General features: G+C 33.7%; 1 protein-coding gene across 3 annotated transcripts; it reads right to left on the reverse strand.

Moving 5' to 3' along the window:
* Positions 1–13,429: 13,429 nt before the first annotated feature.
* LOC145125951 (uncharacterized) lies at positions 13,430–16,085 on the reverse strand. 3 transcript variants are annotated; one of them, XM_079061354.1, is made up of 2 exons: positions 15,835–16,085; positions 13,430–15,223 (listed from the first exon to the last, which is right to left on the reverse strand). In XM_079061354.1, exon 2 carries the CDS (start codon positions 15,190–15,192, stop codon positions 13,612–13,614), a length of 1,581 nt encoding a protein of 526 aa, XP_078917480.1. In that variant the 5' UTR covers positions 15,193–15,223; positions 15,835–16,085; the 3' UTR covers positions 13,430–13,611. The 3 variants fall into 3 exon arrangements, with proteins under 3 accessions (XP_078917480.1, XP_078917483.1, XP_078917482.1); XM_079061357.1 differs by having other exon boundaries at positions 15,828–16,085; XM_079061356.1 differs by lacking the exon at positions 15,835–16,085 and adding an exon at positions 15,550–15,717.
* Between the last annotated feature and the right edge of the window lie 5,256 nt (positions 16,086–21,341).

The following is a 21,341-nucleotide window of genomic DNA, read 5'->3' on the forward strand; positions in this document are numbered from 1 at the left end:
TTCAGATCCAACGACATAGTCTTCGAAGTGATGTGCCCATACTTCATAATCTTGAGTATAAAGAATGGGAACCCTTGTAGTGGATCCTATATTGTTGGAGATGTTGATCGGATTGATTTGAGAGTCATCGTGAGACATGATGAATGTTTTCTTTGACTCTGCTAGAATCAGACTTGTAATGTTGAAACTAGGGTTTTATCGAACAACAGATAAACCGTCGACAAGAAGAAGATGACTTCTATATATTCGACAAAAGCGGAAACCCTAATGGATTCTTCAAACATAAGAGATGCGTATGTATTACACAGTCTCCTGCTCTGATATCAATTGATGAGAATATTACGCTAAAGATCGATAGATTCTAAGCAGAAAAACAATATCAATCAAGTAAAGAACACAGGAATGGATCAAATGGTGTTAAATGATTAATATCTCACACCTCAGAAGAGCTCGATGAAGAACTTCGATTGTAGAGGTGTGTAAGGGTTACAATGCAAAAGCTATTAATGAGAACGATAACCTTAAAGCTATACATGCATGCATAATATAGACTCTAATCCTAATCGTAATCCACGGTTGGACAGGCCCAAACTGGGTAAACAATATGGACTAATTAACGAGCCCTAAGACGCAACACTTAAACTCAACAAGTATTTTAACTTTATGTTTTGTTCTATCATTTCTTTGGTATATAGGGTTGGTAAGTTTTAGACTTGCTGCAACACCACTATCACTCCCAAACACATGTTGGTCATATCTCAAATAAATATAGTTGATCAGGTTATATTTATTCCAGATATGATTACATAACTGTCCAGGTTTGACTGTAGTGTCCAACATCCAAATACTTTTGTTTTGTTCTTCTTGTGATGTTTGTTCTAGTATATATATATATATATATATATATATATATATATATATATATATATATATATATATATATATATATATATATATATATATATATATATATATATATACTTTTATAAAAATATTATTATATTTTAAAAGTATACTTTTAGTCAGAGCACTTCGGCCCCATTGTATTTATAGTTGTATATCTTTTATAGGTTGATATACGTAGTTCACTATAAACAATGCTCTGAAACCAATCTGTCACACCCCTAAACCGGAACGGCGAAAACGTTCGGGGGTGGATGAGTTCATGTTAAGTATCACAACACATGCATCATAGTAATCAAAGTAACAACAACCATCGTATTGATAATATAATATTTACATTATGTTCAAAACATTACTTGAAATACATTAAAATTACAACAAAAGTTAAGACGTAAAGCTCCGTCTTCGCAACGCCTGAAAGGATACCTGTCTACTAACAATCCTGAGAATACAAGTAGTTTGAAAAAGTGTCAACATTAAAGTTGGTGAGTTCATAAGTATTTTTGTTATAGAAAGTATATTCTTTATTCTTTTGAAAAGTTCGCCAGTTCCTAAGAAAATCCTTTAATTTCTGCTGATAAATGATAAGTAAAATGACTCATGGTTGTTCCTCCTACGAGTACTTAGTGAATACAAGTCATATACATTCAAATCGAATAGACAGTCGACTGTGTGGTTCTGCCCCAAGCCCACAACCAAACAAGAAACAGGAAATGAGGCGAAATCCACACATCCCACTATCTGTCGGATCCTCATGTATATAACCCTGACATATTCACTATGTACTTTTAACATTAAGTTTAATGATCCTTTATATTGAAAACGACCCTTAAGAAAATCCTATATTTTCTTATAAGTAAAATGACTGTAGTAAATCCTTCTGTAATCATTCAGTGAATACTAATTATATATAATACAGATCGATTAGACAGTTGAATGTGTGAATCTGCCCTAAGCCCACAACCAAACAAGGAACAGGAAATGAGGCGGAAGTCACACATTCCACTATCTACCGGATCTTTATTATACGTAATCCTAATGTATTCATCAAGTAATTACATAATTAACATTAACGAATCTCTGGTAAAATGGTAACCACAATAGTTCCTTCTATAATCACTTAGTTTATACTCACTATATATAACCTAATATCGAATGGACAGTTGAATGTGTGAATCTGCCCTAAGCCCACAACCAAAGAAGGAACAGGAAATGAGGTGGAAGTCACACATTCCACTGCCTATCGGATATTATTTATATATAATTCTAATGTATAAACTAAGGAATTATAGAATTAACCATTAAAGGTCCTTTATGTAATACTAGTTTAATAATAAGTATTAAACCTTTTGTAAATAAGTTTCTTGTTTCACTAACTCTATTGTGAAACATTGTTTTCGGTGATAATTGTTATTGTTTTCATAAAGTTCTATCGAAAACTGTTTATCTTGCAAAATAACGATGTAAACCATAGAAAATCCTATATTTTCTATAAAACCGATTCGTAGTCTTAAACGCTCCAAGACCGAGAAGCACAAGTATAATTACCATACTTAGCTTAATGATACCCAGTTTCGTTTATCAGTAACTCTATCTGAACATGTAATTACCCTAAAAACTCGAAGTACCAATACTACCCTCCTATGATCACTTAGTACATACGAGTTGTATAATACCGAGATCGAATAGACAGTTAAATGGGTGAATCTGCCCTAAGCCCACAACCAAACAAGGAACAGGAAATGAGGCAGAAGTCACACATTCCACTGTCTATCGGACTTCAATTTTATCTAACCCTATTGTATATACTGAGAAATCATACAGTTAGTATCCATTGGGAAAGTTTAGAAAAAGTATATCTTCATGTAAATAATAAGTTAATACTATTGTGAATATTCATTATAACCATATTAATACTAAGTTAGTCCTGTATAGATCTATACACCAACTCACGCTCTCCTTCAAGGAGACTCTGGTTATAATTAAGTTTCTAACGGGTACCATGAGTGGTACATCTAGCGGTTCACAATCCTGTATTAACTATTTACATAAAATGTAAAACATTTTTATAATTAACAAGTAATTTTGTAAAAAGATTTCCTTTTGTTTCATAAACTATACTTCTTATAGTTTAATAGTTCATTTCCATGTTTTAACCTGGATTTTGTAAAATAGTTCCTACGATCCATAAACTATACCTATTATAGTTTATAAGTTGATTTCCATGATTTTAACAAGTTTCATGTTTTCATTCATATTGACAACAAGATAACGAAATAAGTAAAATTTCATTTTTAAACACAAGATTTCTTGTGTTTTACTTATATTCCCCCCCCCCCTAAAAATCATTTAAAACCATTTAAAAAGGTAGATTATAGGGGTATGAACTCACCTTATTTCAGGGATTCGATAGAAGATTTGGTATAGATTGGTAAGTTTCCCGAGTGAAATCCCGAAGTACAAACGAGTCCTATTTAGTATATTATGATATAAATATGTATACATTTAGTGTTCATAATCATAAAGGTGTATAGGAAACAGCCTATGGTGTAAGAAACACTTACCAAAGAAGTGTTAGAATCGAAAATGGAAGGCTGAAACGTGTTTACGGTCCAGATGGGGTGTTCACGGCCCAAGAACACTTGAGTGTTCACGACCCAAATATGAAGGGTTCACGGCCCTATGTTCTTGATGAATGAAGAACACCTGAAGATCCTAAGCAAGTTTCTAAGAAGATTCAAAGGTTTTCAGATGGGTGTTCTTCGTGTTCTTCGCGTGTTTTTCGTGAAAATTAGTGAAATTAACGGGTTTCAGCCTAGTATATGAAGATTGAAGGATGTTCTTGAAGTGATAACAAGATCAAGAAATGATACCTGTTAGATCTTATGAAGAACTAGTGATTATCGCGAAATATGATGAGAAGGGATGAATTCGACATGTTCTCGAGGAGAGAGGTTGTTCTTGGCTGATGATACTTGAGAGAAAAAGGTTGGAATTTCATTTGAAAGTGTAGAAATGAAGTAAAAATCAGCTGAAACATATATATAAGGAGGAGTTCACGGCCTCGATTCACGGCCGAAGGCGGTGAAGTGTTTACGGCTCGCACGAAGTTCACGGTTCCGAAGTTGTTCACGGCTCCGAAGTTGTTCACGGCCGCGAAGGGTTTACGGTCATGCGAAGGTTCTCGATTCCTAAGGGAGTTTCCAATGTAGACACACTACACTTTTGAATGCAAGGTTCAAACACTTATAGATCATAACTCTAACTATATTAAGAGAATTAAAGAAGTAAGTTTGACCTTTAATTGAATAAGTTTCATTTTTGTTGACCAAAGTTGACTTTTATAAGGATAAAATTTTTGGGTTGTCACAGTTACGAAGTACAGAATGGGTTCAAAAAGGGTAGTTTCAGGTAAGCGTCTAGGCCTAATTGGAAATTAGGCCAAATATAGGGCTTTTATGGACTTTATGGTTTTGGACCTTATCGGTTTTGGGCTTGGGCCTTAGTTATGAGTCTTGTTGGGCCAGGGGTAAAATGGTCATTTTACCCTAAGATGTGGATTATGGATCATGGTTTGGAACCCAATTGCTAATTGGGTGATGGTTTGGTATTGTTAGTGTGGGAAGCCGTCAGGGCAGCAACTAGGGAGTTCGGGCAGTGAGCTTTAGCATTCGTGGTGAGTTACCTTCCAGTAGAAGTGGGTCTATGACCACAATGCCGACCCAATAGTAGGAATTGTTTGTTAGATAATTGTCTTTGTGATAATTATCTGGGTTTGCCACTATCTGTTATGTTTTATGTGCTAGCCTGGTATGATGTCATGTGATAGTGGTAGTAGGGGGAATAGTCCCCGTATTCGGTCGAAAAGACCAAAGGGGTAGGTCGGGCACCCCGGTATGCCTGACAGTCTGATTATGTTATGTTGTTATATGGTAGTAGTAGGGGTGAAATAGTCCACGTAACCGGTTGAGATAAACCGGAGGGGTAGGTCGAACACCCCAATATGTCTATCAGGGGTAGGTTAGGCACCATGGTATGCCTAGCAGGGGTAGGTTGAGAACCCCGGTATGCACAGCAGGGTTGGTCGGGCACCCAAATATGCCTGACAGTATGTTTATAGTATGGTATGTGGTATGATGGGGGAACTCACTAAGCTTCGTGCTTACGGTTTTCAGTTTTGGTTTCAGGTACTTCGTTTTCAAAGGAAATGAGCCAGCTCGATCGCAGCACATCACACTATGTTTTTCCGCACATGAGATCTTGGGGATTACACTCTGATATTGTTTTATGATAACATGTTTTGATTATTGACTCTTTGGTTTTGACATGGGAAGTTATTATTGATGTTTTTATACTGATGGTTTTTATAATAACTTATTTAAAAATGAAATTTTTGGTCATGATTTTTGGGATGTTACATGTTTCTTAGATGCCCAAGAAATGACACCTCCACCAAGAAGAAACACCCAACCATTTGTAGAGGAGTGATCCTCTGAGTTGTTAATCCAGCTGGCATCTGAATAACCTTCCAAAACAGAAGGATATCCACTATAAGTTAAACCATAATTCATGGTCCCTTTCAAATACTTGAATACTCTACTCACAGGTTGCCATTGATGTGAACTAGGATTACTAGTATATCTACTAACCCTTCCCACAACATATGCTATATCAGGCCTAGTACTAATCATGGCATACATTAGACAACCAAATATCCATTGAGTATTCAAGTTGAGACACTGGAAATCCTTTATTAGGTAGAAGCTTAAGACTAGGATCTATAGGAGTGCTAACAGGAGAACAATTGTCAAAGTTAAACTTTTTCAATATCTTCTCAATGTAATGAGATTGAGAAATTGAAATCCCATTGTTTCCTATTCTAATTCTTATACCAAGAATTACCTCAGCCTCCCCCATGTGTTTCATATCAAAACTAGATGATAAGAATTTCTTGGTTATATTAACTTCACCTTGATCAGTACCAAAAATTAACATATCATCAACATATAGACAAATTATAACTCCTTTACCAGAAGAATCAAATTTGCTATATACACATTTTTCAGCATGGTTTAATGCAAAACCATTAGACAAAATCACATCATCAAACTTTTGATGCCATTGTTTTGGTTCTTATTTCAAACCATATAATGATTTCTTCAACTTGCACACCTTATGTTCATTACAAGGCATAACAAACCCTTCAAGTTGTTTCATGTAAATTTCCTCATCTAAGTCACCATTCAAGAATGCATTTTTCACATCCATTTGGTGAATCACAAGATTATGTATAGCTGCAAGAGCTAACAATAATCTAATAGTGGAAATTCTACCAACAGGAGCATAAGTATCAAAGAAGTCAATGCCTTCTTTTGCCTAAAGCCTTGGATAACCAATATGGCTTTATACTTATCAATTGTGCCATCCGCCTTCATTTTCTTTTTGACGATCCACTTACTTCCCAATGCCTTGCAACCACGAGGTAAATCTGACAATACCCAAGTATTGTTATACATGATAGAATCAATCTCATCCGGAATTGCTTCTTTCCAGAAATGAACATCCCTAGATGCCATAGCTTCACTAAAAATCTTTGGATCCTCCTTAATATTAAAACAATATTGATGTTGACATATAGTCTCATTCCTTGTTCCTTCAACTAGATAAAGTTGAAAATCAGATCCAAAAGACTTAGCTTTTCTAGCTCTTGTGCTTTTCCTAGGTCCAGGTATAGAACTTGGACCCCGCCAAGGGCTGCCGCCCCTTGGACCCCGCTCCTAGGGGCGTTGCCCCCGGACCCCCGTTCGTTCAGGGGCTTCGCCCCTAAATGACAGTGTACTTTGAAGCTTGATCAAACTTAAAAAAGTGTGTACTACACACCTTCCTTACTTGTTTAATATTTATCAAGATCACTTTTGGTCAACAAAGTAATCCCATTACACTTAAATAACATTGATGATAACAAATCACCAACACAAGTGTGCTTATTGACTTGATTCATGATTTGAGCCCCATCCTTGCATGCAAAAGCATAAAGTTTGCAACTTTATGGATTAAGACGTTATTAGGGGCCTGGATCTAAGTTTTGGACGTTAGGTCTTAACAGATTAAGACATGGAAGTGAGTTTGGGTTGGCAGACCAGTACACCATGCGTACTCCAGTGTATGTTGTGCGTATTGGGTCAACATCCCGACTCCTGGTCAACACCAGCGTACGCTGGGCGTACAAGCCAAGTACGCCGCACACACACATTCAGTAGGCCTAGAAGGTTTTTAGGCTCGGTTGGTGTTGGCTTTGGACTTAAGTAAGTTGGGCCTCAGGCCCACCTGATTGTAACATGCCATTTTTGGGATTTAGGCCTAATTAGGTGTTCTTGGGCCATATTGGGCCGTAGAGGCCCTATAGTGGACTTGGATACCTTTGTGGGTTTTCTTTTTTAGATTTAGGCCTTGGAGGAAATGAGGCCCAATAAGGAAAAGGTAAAGGAGCCTTTTTGCCTTAAGTTAAGAATTAGGGTTTTGGACTTTCGGGTTAGAATGTGACCTAATTTCTAATTAGGGTTTTATGTTTGTGAGGTAGGGAGAGGAGTTCGAGAGTCATTCGTTGAGTATGATTTGATACCCACAGTCTAAGGTGAGTCTTCCTTCGCAATATCCGTGGGTCGAAGGCACTAATGCCGACCCACTAGTTTATGTGGTAGTGTGATGATTGTCTTTGTGATAATTGTCAGTTATGTCTGTTTCTGTTTGATGACTCTGTGATTTCTGTTATGATACTATATGGTGGTAGTAGTAGTAGTAGTAGGGGTGAAATAGACCCGGTATTCGGTTGAAATAAATCAAAGGGGATTGCAAGAACCCATATATGCTTGATAGTATCCGGTTGAAATAGACCGAAGGGGTAGGAAAACACCTAGATATGCTTGTCAATACCCAGTTGAAATAGACCGAAGGGGTTACCTTTTTTAAACGGTTATAACAACCATATTGGTGTAATATGTACAAAAAAACCTTAAGGACCTAATATGGACAAAGTTAAAGCCTTATTACCTTCCTAGGTCATTAACCCTTTTGCTGAAATGAAACGTCACGTACGATACAATGTAATTTTCCCTAAAAAAAAGGAAAACAAAACCACACGTGTACACATGTTGGACGAAGATCAAGAGAAAAAGGAAACAATATGCTCATGTAAAATTGTGTGCTTATAGTTTTGGCAATCGAGATACGAAAAAGGAAGAGAGTCCCATGTGGTCTCTTTGTTTTCTATTGTGTGCAAATAAGACCAGGTGAGACAGAGAGAACCAACATTCCTCCACCACCATCAACGAAGCAACCATCATCCAAAACATCAAGAATAATTTGGAACCAAAATATCAAACCCCACCAATTTTGGAGCCAAAAATCTTACCAAGAAAATCGAATCTAATCAGACCTCACCCTAAATCCAGATCTAAAACCCATAAATCAAACCCACTAACCACCGAAAATATGGATTTGCTACATATGAAGACCATCATTGTCACACCCCCAAACCAGAACGACAGAAACGTCTGGGGGCGGATGGAGTGACTTCATATACAGTATCATAACAATTGAATAGTAGTGAAACATAGCAACCCAAACATTCATACATTGATAACACAAGTTTACATTGTTTACAACACTCTGTTTGTTCAAAAGTTAGATATAAATAACTGAAAAAAAAATAGAAAGACATGAGACGATGACACCGGACCTCAAGGAGAGTTGAGTACCTGTCTACAGGTTTCCTGGGAATACAAGTGATTTTGAAAAGTGTCAACAATTAAGTTGGTGAGTTCATAAGCATTTTTTCATAAAAGGATTTGTAACTGTTTTTGCGAAAAGATGGTTTCGTATATTTCCAGAAAAAAATTCCGACATTTTCTTTAGTATAAACTGAAATTGTAAGTAATTCCTTTGTATCATTTCCTTGTAAAGTAATAATGTATATTTCCAGAAAATCCGATATTTTCTTTAGTATAAATTAAAATTGTAAGTAATTCCTTTGTATCTTTTCCTTGTAAAGTAATAATGTATATTTCTAGATAATCCGATATTTTCTTTAGTATAAAATGAAATTGTAAGTAATTCCTTTGTATCTTTTCATTGTAAAGTAATAATGTATATTTCCAGAAAATCCAGTATTTTCTTAAAGGTGAACTGTGGTCTTAAACCCTAAGACCAAGATGGAAGTGAATGTTGTACAGAAAATAGTATATAGTTTCATTTCTTTTAATAAAGCTAATGAAGTATAAGCTTCCCGTAAACCAAATAGTTTTGTTAATCCCTATGTGAGTTCTTATAACCACGCTTGATATGACTGATATGCCTGAACGACGTTCTTCAGGCATCGGAATTGGTAGACTTTTGTCACCCTAGACTTGTCGGTCTAACTGTAGCGAACAACTGAGGTGTGGAGTTGTCAATACCATATAGATCTATACACAACGGTCTCGCTCTCCCTCCAGGAGACTCTGGTTATAATGCAGGAATTAAGGTGTACGCTAGGTAGGTACGGTGAAGGAAAGTCTCATAAGAGCATTAACAGATTTACGTGAACTATGACCCCTTTTACTGGAAAAATAAGATAATTATACCTTCAAATAATTATATGTATATTCGAAAGGTGTGGTTTGTGACTTACAAACTATACCAATTATAGTTTATCTTGTTGGTTTGAAACTATTTATATAATCTTTTATATAAATATAAAAGTGTATTCTAGCATGAAAATATGAAATCAAAACATAATATTTTGGTGTTAAAACCCATTAGATTAGTAAGTGACTATAATGTACCATTTCTGCTAGTAAAGTTATCTTTTAGTATAAGTTCCCAAAAGCCATGTAGTTTTACAAATCATAACTTTTCTTATGATTTTATAACATAGATTATGTTTGTTTTAACAATATGTAAATCACAAATATTTATACCAAAAACTAGTATAAACCATAACTTATGTAAATAATATTTTATCTTTAATATAAAGATGAAAAACATGAAATTATTTGTGGGATCAACAAAGTTTTACTTGTATCCCCCCCCCCCCAAAAAAAAACATGGAAAAAGCTTGAAAATATGGGGGTATGAACTCACCTTGGTTTGGTTTGGTGGATGATTTGAAACAAGTATAACAAGATTTCGAGCTTGGCACTTGGTTGGAGTGGATGAACTTCTAAGAATGATTATTATCCTAACAATATCAACACACAAATATGTGTGTAAAAATGGTGGAACTAACATATAATCATATATAAACACTACGGGGATTGTGAAAATACTTACTCAAAAATCTAAGGAAGCTTGAAGAGTTAAGCCTTTAGCAAAACCTTACTCTTGTTCTTGAGAGGATAATTAGAGAGAAAATGAGGGGAGTTAGAGAATGAGGGAAATGGTGGGGGTTTGTATTTGTTTACTGCCGAAGTAAAGGGTGAAAGGAAAGATGGGATATGTGCTTGGTAGTCTGGAGGGTATAGTATGGATATTTGTGGGATAATGCGTGGTTTACTGGGACTACATTGGAAATAGGTGAGATATCAAGTCCTAGAGTCAACCATTTTTGTCTGTTTCCTCCTCTAGACCGTAACATTCTTGGGAACACTTTATTGTGACCGAAATCACCCCATCCATTGAGGATTTCGGTCCTAATGGCTCTAGGATGGGTTCACGGCCAAATATGGTCAACTAAGGGGTGTTTACAGCCAAACCATGACCCACTAAAGGTGTTCACGGCCAAACATTGATCCACTAGGGTAGTTTTCGGTCCTAGGTACTTTGTTTTGGTTTTTGGTCCCTCATGGAAAGGGTTTTCGGTCCTAACTTGTCCCCACAAGGGTGTTTTCGGCCATAGTGGAGTTCTAGGCCATAATTCATAAAGGTAATGCTTATTGTGTGCTATCTTGTTGACTTTTCAAGGATGCATTTAAACATGGTTCCACAAAGCTTATTTACACATATTTAAATACATATATGTTAGCTTATAAATCAATGTACTTATGACTTTCAATTGTTCTAGGGTGGGTGGGATACTAGGCTAAATACTAATAAACAATATTTTAAAATCCATGATTCCTATTCCAATTTATTTGTCTAGTTTTGCCTTGATAATGATGTTATATTATATATGATTTCCAAAGTGTATACACCCATATACATGCACTTATGCCCCTTTGGTTTTCAAGGTTTTATTGTAATAGGGTTACAATTTAGACCTTGCTTGATCCAAATCTTTCGGGTTGTCACAATCACCGCTATAACATGAGGATTTTGCTCAAAATGATTTCAGAAATTATCAGGATTTGCTCAAATTGCAATGAGACTTTTAGCTTGATTGTCAAACTAGTACGATACATACCACTTTAAGCCTTGTGTTATCTAAAATCATGGTCAGTCTTTCAACAAGATGTTAAAAATGGGTTCTTGAACGATAACTTGAACAAAACTATCTACATGCATCAACTTATGGATTTTCGAAACTCCTCCCATCTTGAAAATGCTTTCCTTTTGAAGAAGTCCTTATATCACCTACAACACGTCCCATGTGCATGGTACAAGTATTTCACCGATTACATCTTTATAACCAGCTTCATCCATAGTGAATGTGACCATTCTCTTTTTATATATTGGCATGGTAATGATGTTACATATTGTTTTCTGTATATGGATAAAATTATACTTAACATGTCCACCCACTACCTTCTATAGTCCCTCATGTCTCTCATGGCTCGAGCTTTCACCATGAAGGACCTTGGATCACTGGGTTATTTTTTAAACAATGTAGTCACTCGTCATGAGAGTGGTCTTTCCTTAATGAAAAATGATATGCAAAATAAATAATTTCCCGACTTAGAATGACTTCATGTAAACCACCTCATAACCCTATAAACTTAAACACTAACGCCTTGTTCCCGAGTTTTTTTATTTTTTTTTATTATTTTTTTTTTGTGTGTGTGTGTATGCCATAAAGGAAAGGGAAGAAAATTTTTAACAAAAAGAAAAGAAGGGAAGGAAAATATTCATTATTCCGTGTTCCCGAGTTTGAAGGAAATGAAAGGAAAATTTTAAGTTTTTGTGTTCCCGAGTTAGGAGGAAAAAGAAAATAAAACTAAAATTTTCATTCACCTCACTTTCTTCCCAAATCCGCCCAATTTGGGAGGAAAATCTGGAAGGAAAATATGGCTCCAAAATCCTTTCCCTTCCCTCACTTTCATTCCATTAATGAAACTCGGGAACACGATTTTCCTTCGACGCCGCTCACTTTCCCTCCGTATATTTTCATATCCCTCCTTAAGTAGAACTCGGGAACAAGGCGTAAGCTCATCATTACTTCTGCAAACCCATATTCGAAACCCACCTGTTGTCATAGCTATGTCGGACTTTGCAATATCTCATTTCATGAGACAAAATGTTTCCTATGAGGTCCAACAAATAGCCTGCATATACAATACCTACATGTTATGTATGCTCTTAAACATATTATTCATGATGTGGAAGACATTATCACCTATGTATTGCAACTACAAATCAATCACAACTCCACCATAGTTTGTGTATTTTTAGTGGCAACCTTATCTATTGGTATTTTAAGTGACAACCTACCTATCTCGGTCTAAGTATCGCAGTGTCGTAGATAGTTTATCCGAAGCTTGTTTGTTACGTAATCTCCTACTTGAGCTCCATTTTCCTCTTATTAATACCACCATTGTTTATTATGACAATTTGAGTGTCATTTACCTACTGTAAACCCACTTCATCATCAACACACCAAACATATCAAAATGAATATAAACTTTGTTTGTGAAAAAGTCGCTTCTGGTGAAGTTCGTGTTGCATGTTCTGTCTCGTTATCAAATTGTGGGTGCTTATACTAAGGGTCTCCCATGAATATTATTCAATGATTTTTAAGATAGTCTTAGCATCCATCCACCTCTCCTTCGCCTGTATGAGAGTATAGATGATAAATATTATGTTGTATTATCAAATCCTTATTGCTTGTAATAACTAGTCCTATAATATCTCCTAGGTAGTTATTACTCTCCATAGATAAGGATGTGAACCATTGTATATGTTGATCCCATAGGAATGAGAAAATGCAAGAGATTGCATTTTCATCGGTCATCATGTCCATCATTGTGGTGACTGCCTCACAACATGGGCTCGAAGAAGACGGGAATACTACTTTTGTCTAAAAACTATTCTGTTAAAAAGGTTGTATTGTATTTGTTAACGACTACACTTGTAATCGTTAATGACTAGACTTTCTTTCGTAATTTAAGAATTACACGCACTAAACGCTTTCTTTTGTAATTTAAGAATTACATGCAATAACACCTAACAACATTGTAGATACTAACATCTTGTTGAACCACATAACTACCATGTTCATTTTCTACTCCAATCACACATATTTTGAGCATTTGGCACAATTAGATTTTCAATACCATACATAAATCAAATATTCTTCAACATAATGAAAACTTATATAGTTAAATGAACAAACAAAGATAGATATAAGTTCACTATAAGTCAACATTGTTCGACAAACCAAACAGTCATATAAAACTTGTAAAGTTATAAGATTGTCACTTCCTTTATTTATACACAAGTCAAACCTCAAAAACAAAATGAGAAAAAAAAACATCAAAAGTCACTTACCTCAGTAGTTAAACAAGCAGTAATTTTTCATTAGGGTTTGCCATCTTGAAGAGAGATTACAGTTTCAAAAGCTCCAACCAATGCCTTCACTTTACTCTTTCTGCTTTCAACAAGCTTACTTGCTGTTTCTTCAATGGCATTGTTAAACAACCCTTGAGCATCTTTCTTTCCTTGATCACCTTGATGCTTCAAAACAACGTTTTCATGGCCATTGTTAGAAATAGAATCATTGTTTGTTTCTTTTTCATGTTTCTTTTCAAAACTTCTTCTAGAAACATGTGGTCTCTCTTCATTTCCCTCCATAACTTTTCCTTTCCTGAATTTAAGCCTTCGAGGTCCGTTATTCTCAGATTGAAGATCAAGAATCTTTCCTCTTCTGAACCTTAACTTCACCCCTTCATCATCTTTATCTTCAGAAATTACCATCCTACCCTTTCTTGAGATCTTGTTGTTTTCGGTGGAGTTTACTTTCTCATTATCACTATCACTTTCAGTCTCTTCATCAGTGAAATCAGATTCATCTTCAAGAACCTCATCATCATAATAAGATTGAGAGCTTTCAGAAACAGGAGGCGCAATTAACAAATTTTCTTCAACTTCTGAAAAAAATTGGGGCTTTTCCAAGACTTCTGCCATTGATGAATCATCTTCAAGTGTGGAGCTTTCATAGACTGATTGTGTGATCATCGAATCTTTTTCCAACCCGTTTATGGAAACAGGATCATTCACCAATTCCAGTGATGGAAATGATGGAGAATCAACGATTCCAACAGTTTCATGAATGTAATCGAACTCAATATTCTCACTTTTAGCCTCGGATTCTGTCTCAATTTGCTTGACCTCGATTTTTTCCACTCTGTTTTGATCCTTTAATGGAGACACCTTTTTAACACTCGTATGTTTTATCACCTTCAAACTTGTAGCCCTACTCAAAGAAGAAACTTTAGGGGATTTTGATTCAACTGGAGTACCCTTCAGGACATCTTTCTTAACAGCTTTAGGGGTAATCCCTGTCTTTTTGACAATTCTAATAGTATCTTTCTTCTTAATCACCTCTCCATTTGACGCATTTGACCCTGGACTTCGTTTCACAAGAGAAGTTGACCGTTGACCCAATTTGACCTCTTTCTCTTTAGGTTTCCCATTTGCTGACAAAACCCGTTTCAAAACTTGTGTCGTTTTAGATGTTAATGAGTTTGAGACATCCTTTTTGGTTAATTCAAGAGGCGTTTGAATTTTGGGATTTTGAAAAGGTTTGATTGCTTTCTTTCTTTCTATTGGAGCTACAGTTGTTGTAATAACTTTCTCTTTATTGACAGCTGTTGATCTTTTGAACTTTATGGGGATTGAAGACTTTGATTGTTCATGTTTCTTACCATATTTACAGAAATCGTGACATGACCCAGTTGAAGCTCTGAGATAATTAGGGACGATGTTACCTTCTTCTTCAATGCTCTTTCGGGAACTCGGTATAACGATGGAGTAACGTCTGGTTTTACCGCCGGAAACGGTCAAACCACCACCATGACCGCCGTTCATAGAGCTTGGAGTACCTATGGACTTTCTTCTCTGCTTTCCATCTTCTCGAGTTTCTTCACTTGTTGTATTCATTTAAAACGTAAAGCTTCGGGAATTTATCGACCTGAAACAAACAAACACTTTATCGTTATTTTGATCTGATTATGAGTGAATATATGCACAGTGCATTGGATCATATGGGTGTAATTTATGTGATATTGCATACAATCAATTAAATAAGAGGAATTGGAATCGGATCTGGACAAAAAACAGAATCATGACTGATAAAAAAAAAAGCAATATGAGTTTTATGAGGAATTATGTTCGAATCATTTATGCCAAAACTGCAATTCACCAACTTCTAATTAGAATGGAAACACACAGCAATCGATCGACACACAAATTGAGCATTCAATTTGTAAAAAAAAGCACACAGGTAAACGATTGTACCTCGAATTTTCAAATCACATGGCCGAATTCAATCGCGAGTAGAACTCAAGTTCAGAAATTTAATAAAAGTGATAATAATATAAACCCTTTACAATCATCATGATAGACCGATCAAAAACTTGTCATCACAACAACAATTAAGGTAACAAGAAATAGGACCAGTTAACAGAAAACGTGTTTGATGTCTATTCCTATCTCTACCACTGCATTTAATCCCAATAACCAAAAGATAAAAAGAATTCCAAAAACAGATGAAACTGAACAATCGGTTAACTTACAGCATACCTTTTCTGTTTCGATTACTTTTTGAATTAGCTGAACAACGAAGCGAAGAAAAAACGGAGGTATAACATAAATGGCGTTGGATTAAGGGTTATTTTTTGGATCAAGAACTCTATTTCACGAAAGGGATCGTAGAAGCAACGTCTTGAAAGAGTGGTTTATGGGTTTAATGTTTGTGTGCGAGATGATCAGCGTGTTTGTTGAGACTTGAGAGAGAGAGAGAGAGACGAGGGGGGCGGGGAAAAGAAAGATCATGACTGCGAATTGTGGGTGCCACATACGAGATATCGTTTCTTATTTCTTTATCAAAATATCGGGTTGATATTTGAAGTTATCGGGTTGGGTGATTGGCCGAATAAAAATCAGGTATTTATTTATAGGAAATTGAGTAATATAATATTTTTGCATTGCTTATTAAAAAAAATAATCAGTTTGATTTTATTTTATTTTTGAAAAAAGATTTTTTCCGGAATAGACAATTCCAGATTGATGTTATTCGGCCTTGATCCATTCTGATTGATTGGAGTACGACATACATCATTATTTTACTTATTCCAGAATGCATAATGAAATATAATTATAGGAATATATGGACAAAGAAGATATGTCATGTGATTTTATGGGTGAGTTATTGACTCATATGCTTCTACTTGTTTAATTTTCTGAAATTGCTAGGCTAGAATACAAAGAACTACTCTGAAACACAAAGAACATGTCTGGAATGTTACACATTAATATTAGAAATGTAGTTAAATTAGGTAATTTTTTAGTGTTAATAAAGACCAAAATATTAGAAAAAAAAAAGTTTTTTAGTGTCTTATGTTATACCACATCGAATATTTGTATTTAGGAACATACAGACAAAATTGAAAACATATCTATTACCACCAAATCGATGTTCTTGGACCAAATTGATGTTCCTCTAGATCTTACAATTATTACATGTTTTTTAATGAGATTGCTTTTTATCTCTTAAAAACAACGATTCATATTCGTTTATTTGACTTAAACATAAAAATGTTGCAAATAAAACCCACAATAGCTCCATCCGTCGATCCTCTTGTTAATGTTGCATTCGAGTCTGAGATCGGTAGTGATGGTGACATGGATAAGGGTTCCTAGTGTTGGTTTGGGAGGTGAGTGGATGGTGTGTGTTGGATGATCAATGTATAGATAGATATCTAAGATGAAAGTTACCGAATGCGACAGCTGAGATGGCGGGATCAGTGGAGGCTCCTCATGTGTTGTTAATGATGGTGGCAGTGTAGGTTTCTCATGTTGAAGATGAAGAGAGGGTTGAGGAAAGATGGTGGAGGTGGTCCGTCAGTGACTATGCACGTTTAAATCTCATAACATAAGGATTCAATAGGGAGAAGAGTGTTGGGTAGAAGCCTAATTTTTATTTCTTAATATTTTGAAATGTAAACTAAATAAAAGAAATTTTAAAGTAGATATCAAATAGGCGAAATAGTCATTTTAATTTAGATTGGGACAAAATTGACAACCAAACCATGTAAAAATACTATATTTATAAGTAATAAATATTTTTATAATAGAATGCCATCTAATTATTTAACAACAGTTTAAGTTCATAATTTTTATGCTAATCAAATTTATTTATGTTACATTCATCCAATAGTAAACTTCAAAACCTTAATTAATAAGGAAACGTCTACCACCAACAACGGTTTCCGTTTTGATACATGCCTAATTAATATCATAGTTATTAAATAATTACTCCATCGTAGTATGTCATAATAGGTTTTAAAACTTGGTGATAAATTTATGCCAAAAACATGTGGTGCATTATATTACCGCCACAATAGGAGCCGTATATTATATTACCGCCACAATAATTAAATATAATTATTAATAATATTAAATAATCTCATCTTAATTTTGCTACTCTAGAAAAAACAAAATACATAAATATATGTGTTTTCCTGAACTACTCTTTAACGATCATCGTATGGAAAACAATACACAAATGATGTGGTCTTGGAACACACAATATCAGCAACATCAGAACCATCTTCATTACGGTGACAATACAAGGCAAATCGGAAAAAGGTGACGAAAACACTTAATTATATTGCAATGTCGACTCTCTGAAATATACTATGAGCAATGAACAATGCTGTCTTTAATAAGACAAAAGCATGTTTGGAAAGAATAAAGATGCAAACATCGGTGATGGTCTTTTCCTGGGTGAAGTTTAGAGCAAATTTGCATTTGATTGGTTGGAATAAATGGTGTTTATTGCCCCTAGGCTTGACCTTGTTTCACAGTTTTAGCAAAGAAAAGAAAAAAAAATGAAAGAAAGTGAGGAGAAAAAGAAGAGAAAGAAAAAAAGGAAATTGTATTTTATGTTTTCGGTTTGAAAAGAAATGAAATATATATATATATATATATATATATATATATATATATATATATATATATATATATATATATATGGCTAGGTTATTTTGTTTCTTACATTTATTGTGTGCTAGAATGCACCAATAGGAATTTATTAAATTAAATAATTACTTAATTAAATAAATATAGATATTAAATTATTTCTATAGTTATATGTATATTAAATGATATCCATAATTATAATTCTCTTTTTATGGAAACTAATTAAATCCGTCATTAATGTCAACAATAACATTCTTTTAGAATGAATTCAAATCTAGGTTTTTATATATAATTCGTATTTTGTTTCAGGACTCACTCACTTAAAATACAATAAAGTTGCATGGAATATGAAGAACGAAAGTGTATTCTACTAGAATACACTCTCATTCTGCTGAAATACACTCTCATTCTTCTAGATATGAATTCATTTTCAAAGAATATTATTATTGACATTAATGACGAATTTAATTAATTTTCATAAAAATGAGTTCTAAGTATGGATAGCATTTAATATACATATAATTAATACTAAATTTATATTGGTGCATTCTAACACACAATAGTTGTGAGAAATATTTGAACCTACCTATATATATATATATATATATATATATATATATATATATATATATATATAAAACCTATGATATTGTGTCACCTCAACATTATATTTTGGAAAATAGTTCATCCAAAATTTGGAATACATGATGATAATCGATGATAGATGAGAAATTGTTTCATATTAGCAAAGTATGATTTTTAACATTTTTTATTATGAAAACATGAATTTAAAAATGATTAAGGACGTGAAACAAAAAATTATTAAAACCGTCTTTAAATTTTTATTACCATAACACCATCCAATGTAAACTTACTATCTTTAATTTATTGTTAATAAATTTATTTTTTTATAGTATATTTTTTGATTTTTATAAGATAAAATCTGTTTTCGCGTTTTCGCAAGATATTTATGTTTTCGCATGAACCTACTTCTATATATATATATATATATATATATATATATATATATATATATATATATATATATATATATATATATATATATATATATATATATATATATATAGAGAGAGAGAGAGAGAGAGAGAGAGAGAGAGAGAAAGAGAGAGAAAGTTAGATTCAAATATTTCTACTATTTATTGTGTGCATGTAAGATTGATTGTGGATCAATCATTTTAGTTATTTTAAAAAAGTAATTAATGCATATTAAATACTAAAGATTTAATTAATACTCATTATATTTTCAACATATAATATGCATTAATTACTTTCTTAAAATAACTAAAATGATTGGTGCACAATCAATCCTACCTGCACACAATAGATAGTTAGAACATAATAACCTAATCTTATATATATCTCCCTTTTCTAATAAATAAATATGTTGAATCTTCTATTGTCGCGTGTCAAACTCTTACAACTTCTAATCTACTTTTGCCACGTGACATCTTTGGAGCTCCCTTTTTTTCTAAGTGAATTTCTTAATTTATTTAGTTCTTGCATATTCAAATTCGTCCAACTAATTGATAGTATTTTCTTCCTGATTTGTTGCATTATCTATAACGATAATTTAATGTTGATAATTGATAATTTTTTCCCGCCTACTCAACTTGAATTGTATGTTCCAGATTCTAAAATTTAAATTGATTGTGTCAATCCAATGAATCAACAAACAAATTCTTTAAATCAGTAATCATAGCAATCCATTCCAAAATTAAAGGTCAGAATAGATATAATTCGAAGTCAATTTTTTTTAAACGATAGATTGTTGTGCTACGTTTTTGAAGCCTCCACATACAAAGATTGGTGATTAGGTTTTCTAAGTTTTCCCTTTTCTATTTTGATTTGTATCGGTAGTATGTGTTTCGATTTTTTCCTCAATTTTCATTGCTTCCTTGGGTATTATTTTGTGTTTTTGGGCCTTCTGAGTTTTATATATGTTTTAATTGAAATGTCGATGAACATCAGAAAGAGATTAAGACGTGAACATACTGTTGCGAATCAATTAAATCAAGGCATTTATGTTTTTGGCTATGGTTTCTTCAATTTCTTATGTTTATTTCGTATATCATTTTTACTACTAATATTTAGTGAAGTATTAAACCTCTAACTTGTCAGGATTGAATTTTTTGTTATTGATGTTTAATATTCGTGAGATCATTGAAGAACTGAAAGTATGCATATCATGTGCTCGATGAAATGCCTCAAAGAAAGTTTGATGCATCTTGTGTATCTTCTTTCTCTTGGTTTCTTCCATAAAAGGCTTTTGATGATTCTCATTTTCACCTTTTTTTTTCTCATCAATTCCGATGGGTCTAAAATTTCAAGATTTTTTTTTGTTTCTTGAGGATGTTTAGTTGATTTGACTTCACATATTCTTTACCATTACATGTTTCTTGCTTGAGGTTTGGTACTCTGGTTTATGTCGATTGGTTTTTCTAGTTTTGTATTTCTTTTAATGTTGCTAAATAGCAGATGGAATCCACTTAAACTTTCAGAACCAAATTCATATCCTATGAGCTAACTGTTGTAGGTATGTAAAGGATTTGATGTTATTTGAATGTATTGTTAACTAATATATTCTTATTTTTCTATGTAATGTAGAGTTCATCATGGCTCTTTTTGATTTAGTGGATTTGTGTTTACAAGAGACAATAGTGGTGGTGGTGGAAATAATGAAATAAACAAAATTACTCGGGTGCATATGGAGTTGATTACAAGGTTTGGGTTTTTTTTTCCGAAAAAAACATGGAAAATAATAATTCTTTTTCAATGAAATCACCTTTCCCTCTTTGCTTCACAGGTTGTGTAGAGGTTGCCTTTAAGAGTTAAAGGGTTTGGAATATAGAGATTATATATTACTAGCCCTATGGACTTTACATCTTATTTAAAGTATTAGTTAGTGTTTTGCAATGTCTAAATAGCTTTAACTGTGTTAGTTAAATACCACAATTTAAATACTTGAATATATATTGAAGTCATGTTGTTTATCTACAAGATATATTTGTTTTAAGAACGATATATGGTCTTATGAGCCTTTCTGTAGATCACTAAACACTTCATTTCTTAAAAAAATTAGTTTTTTA

This window comes from Lactuca virosa, chromosome 7 (genome assembly GCF_052849685.1).
Source record: "Lactuca virosa cultivar CGN04683 chromosome 7, Lactuca_virosa_CGN04683_v6, whole genome shotgun sequence".
Lineage (NCBI taxonomy): Eukaryota > Viridiplantae > Streptophyta > Magnoliopsida > Asterales > Asteraceae > Lactuca > Lactuca virosa.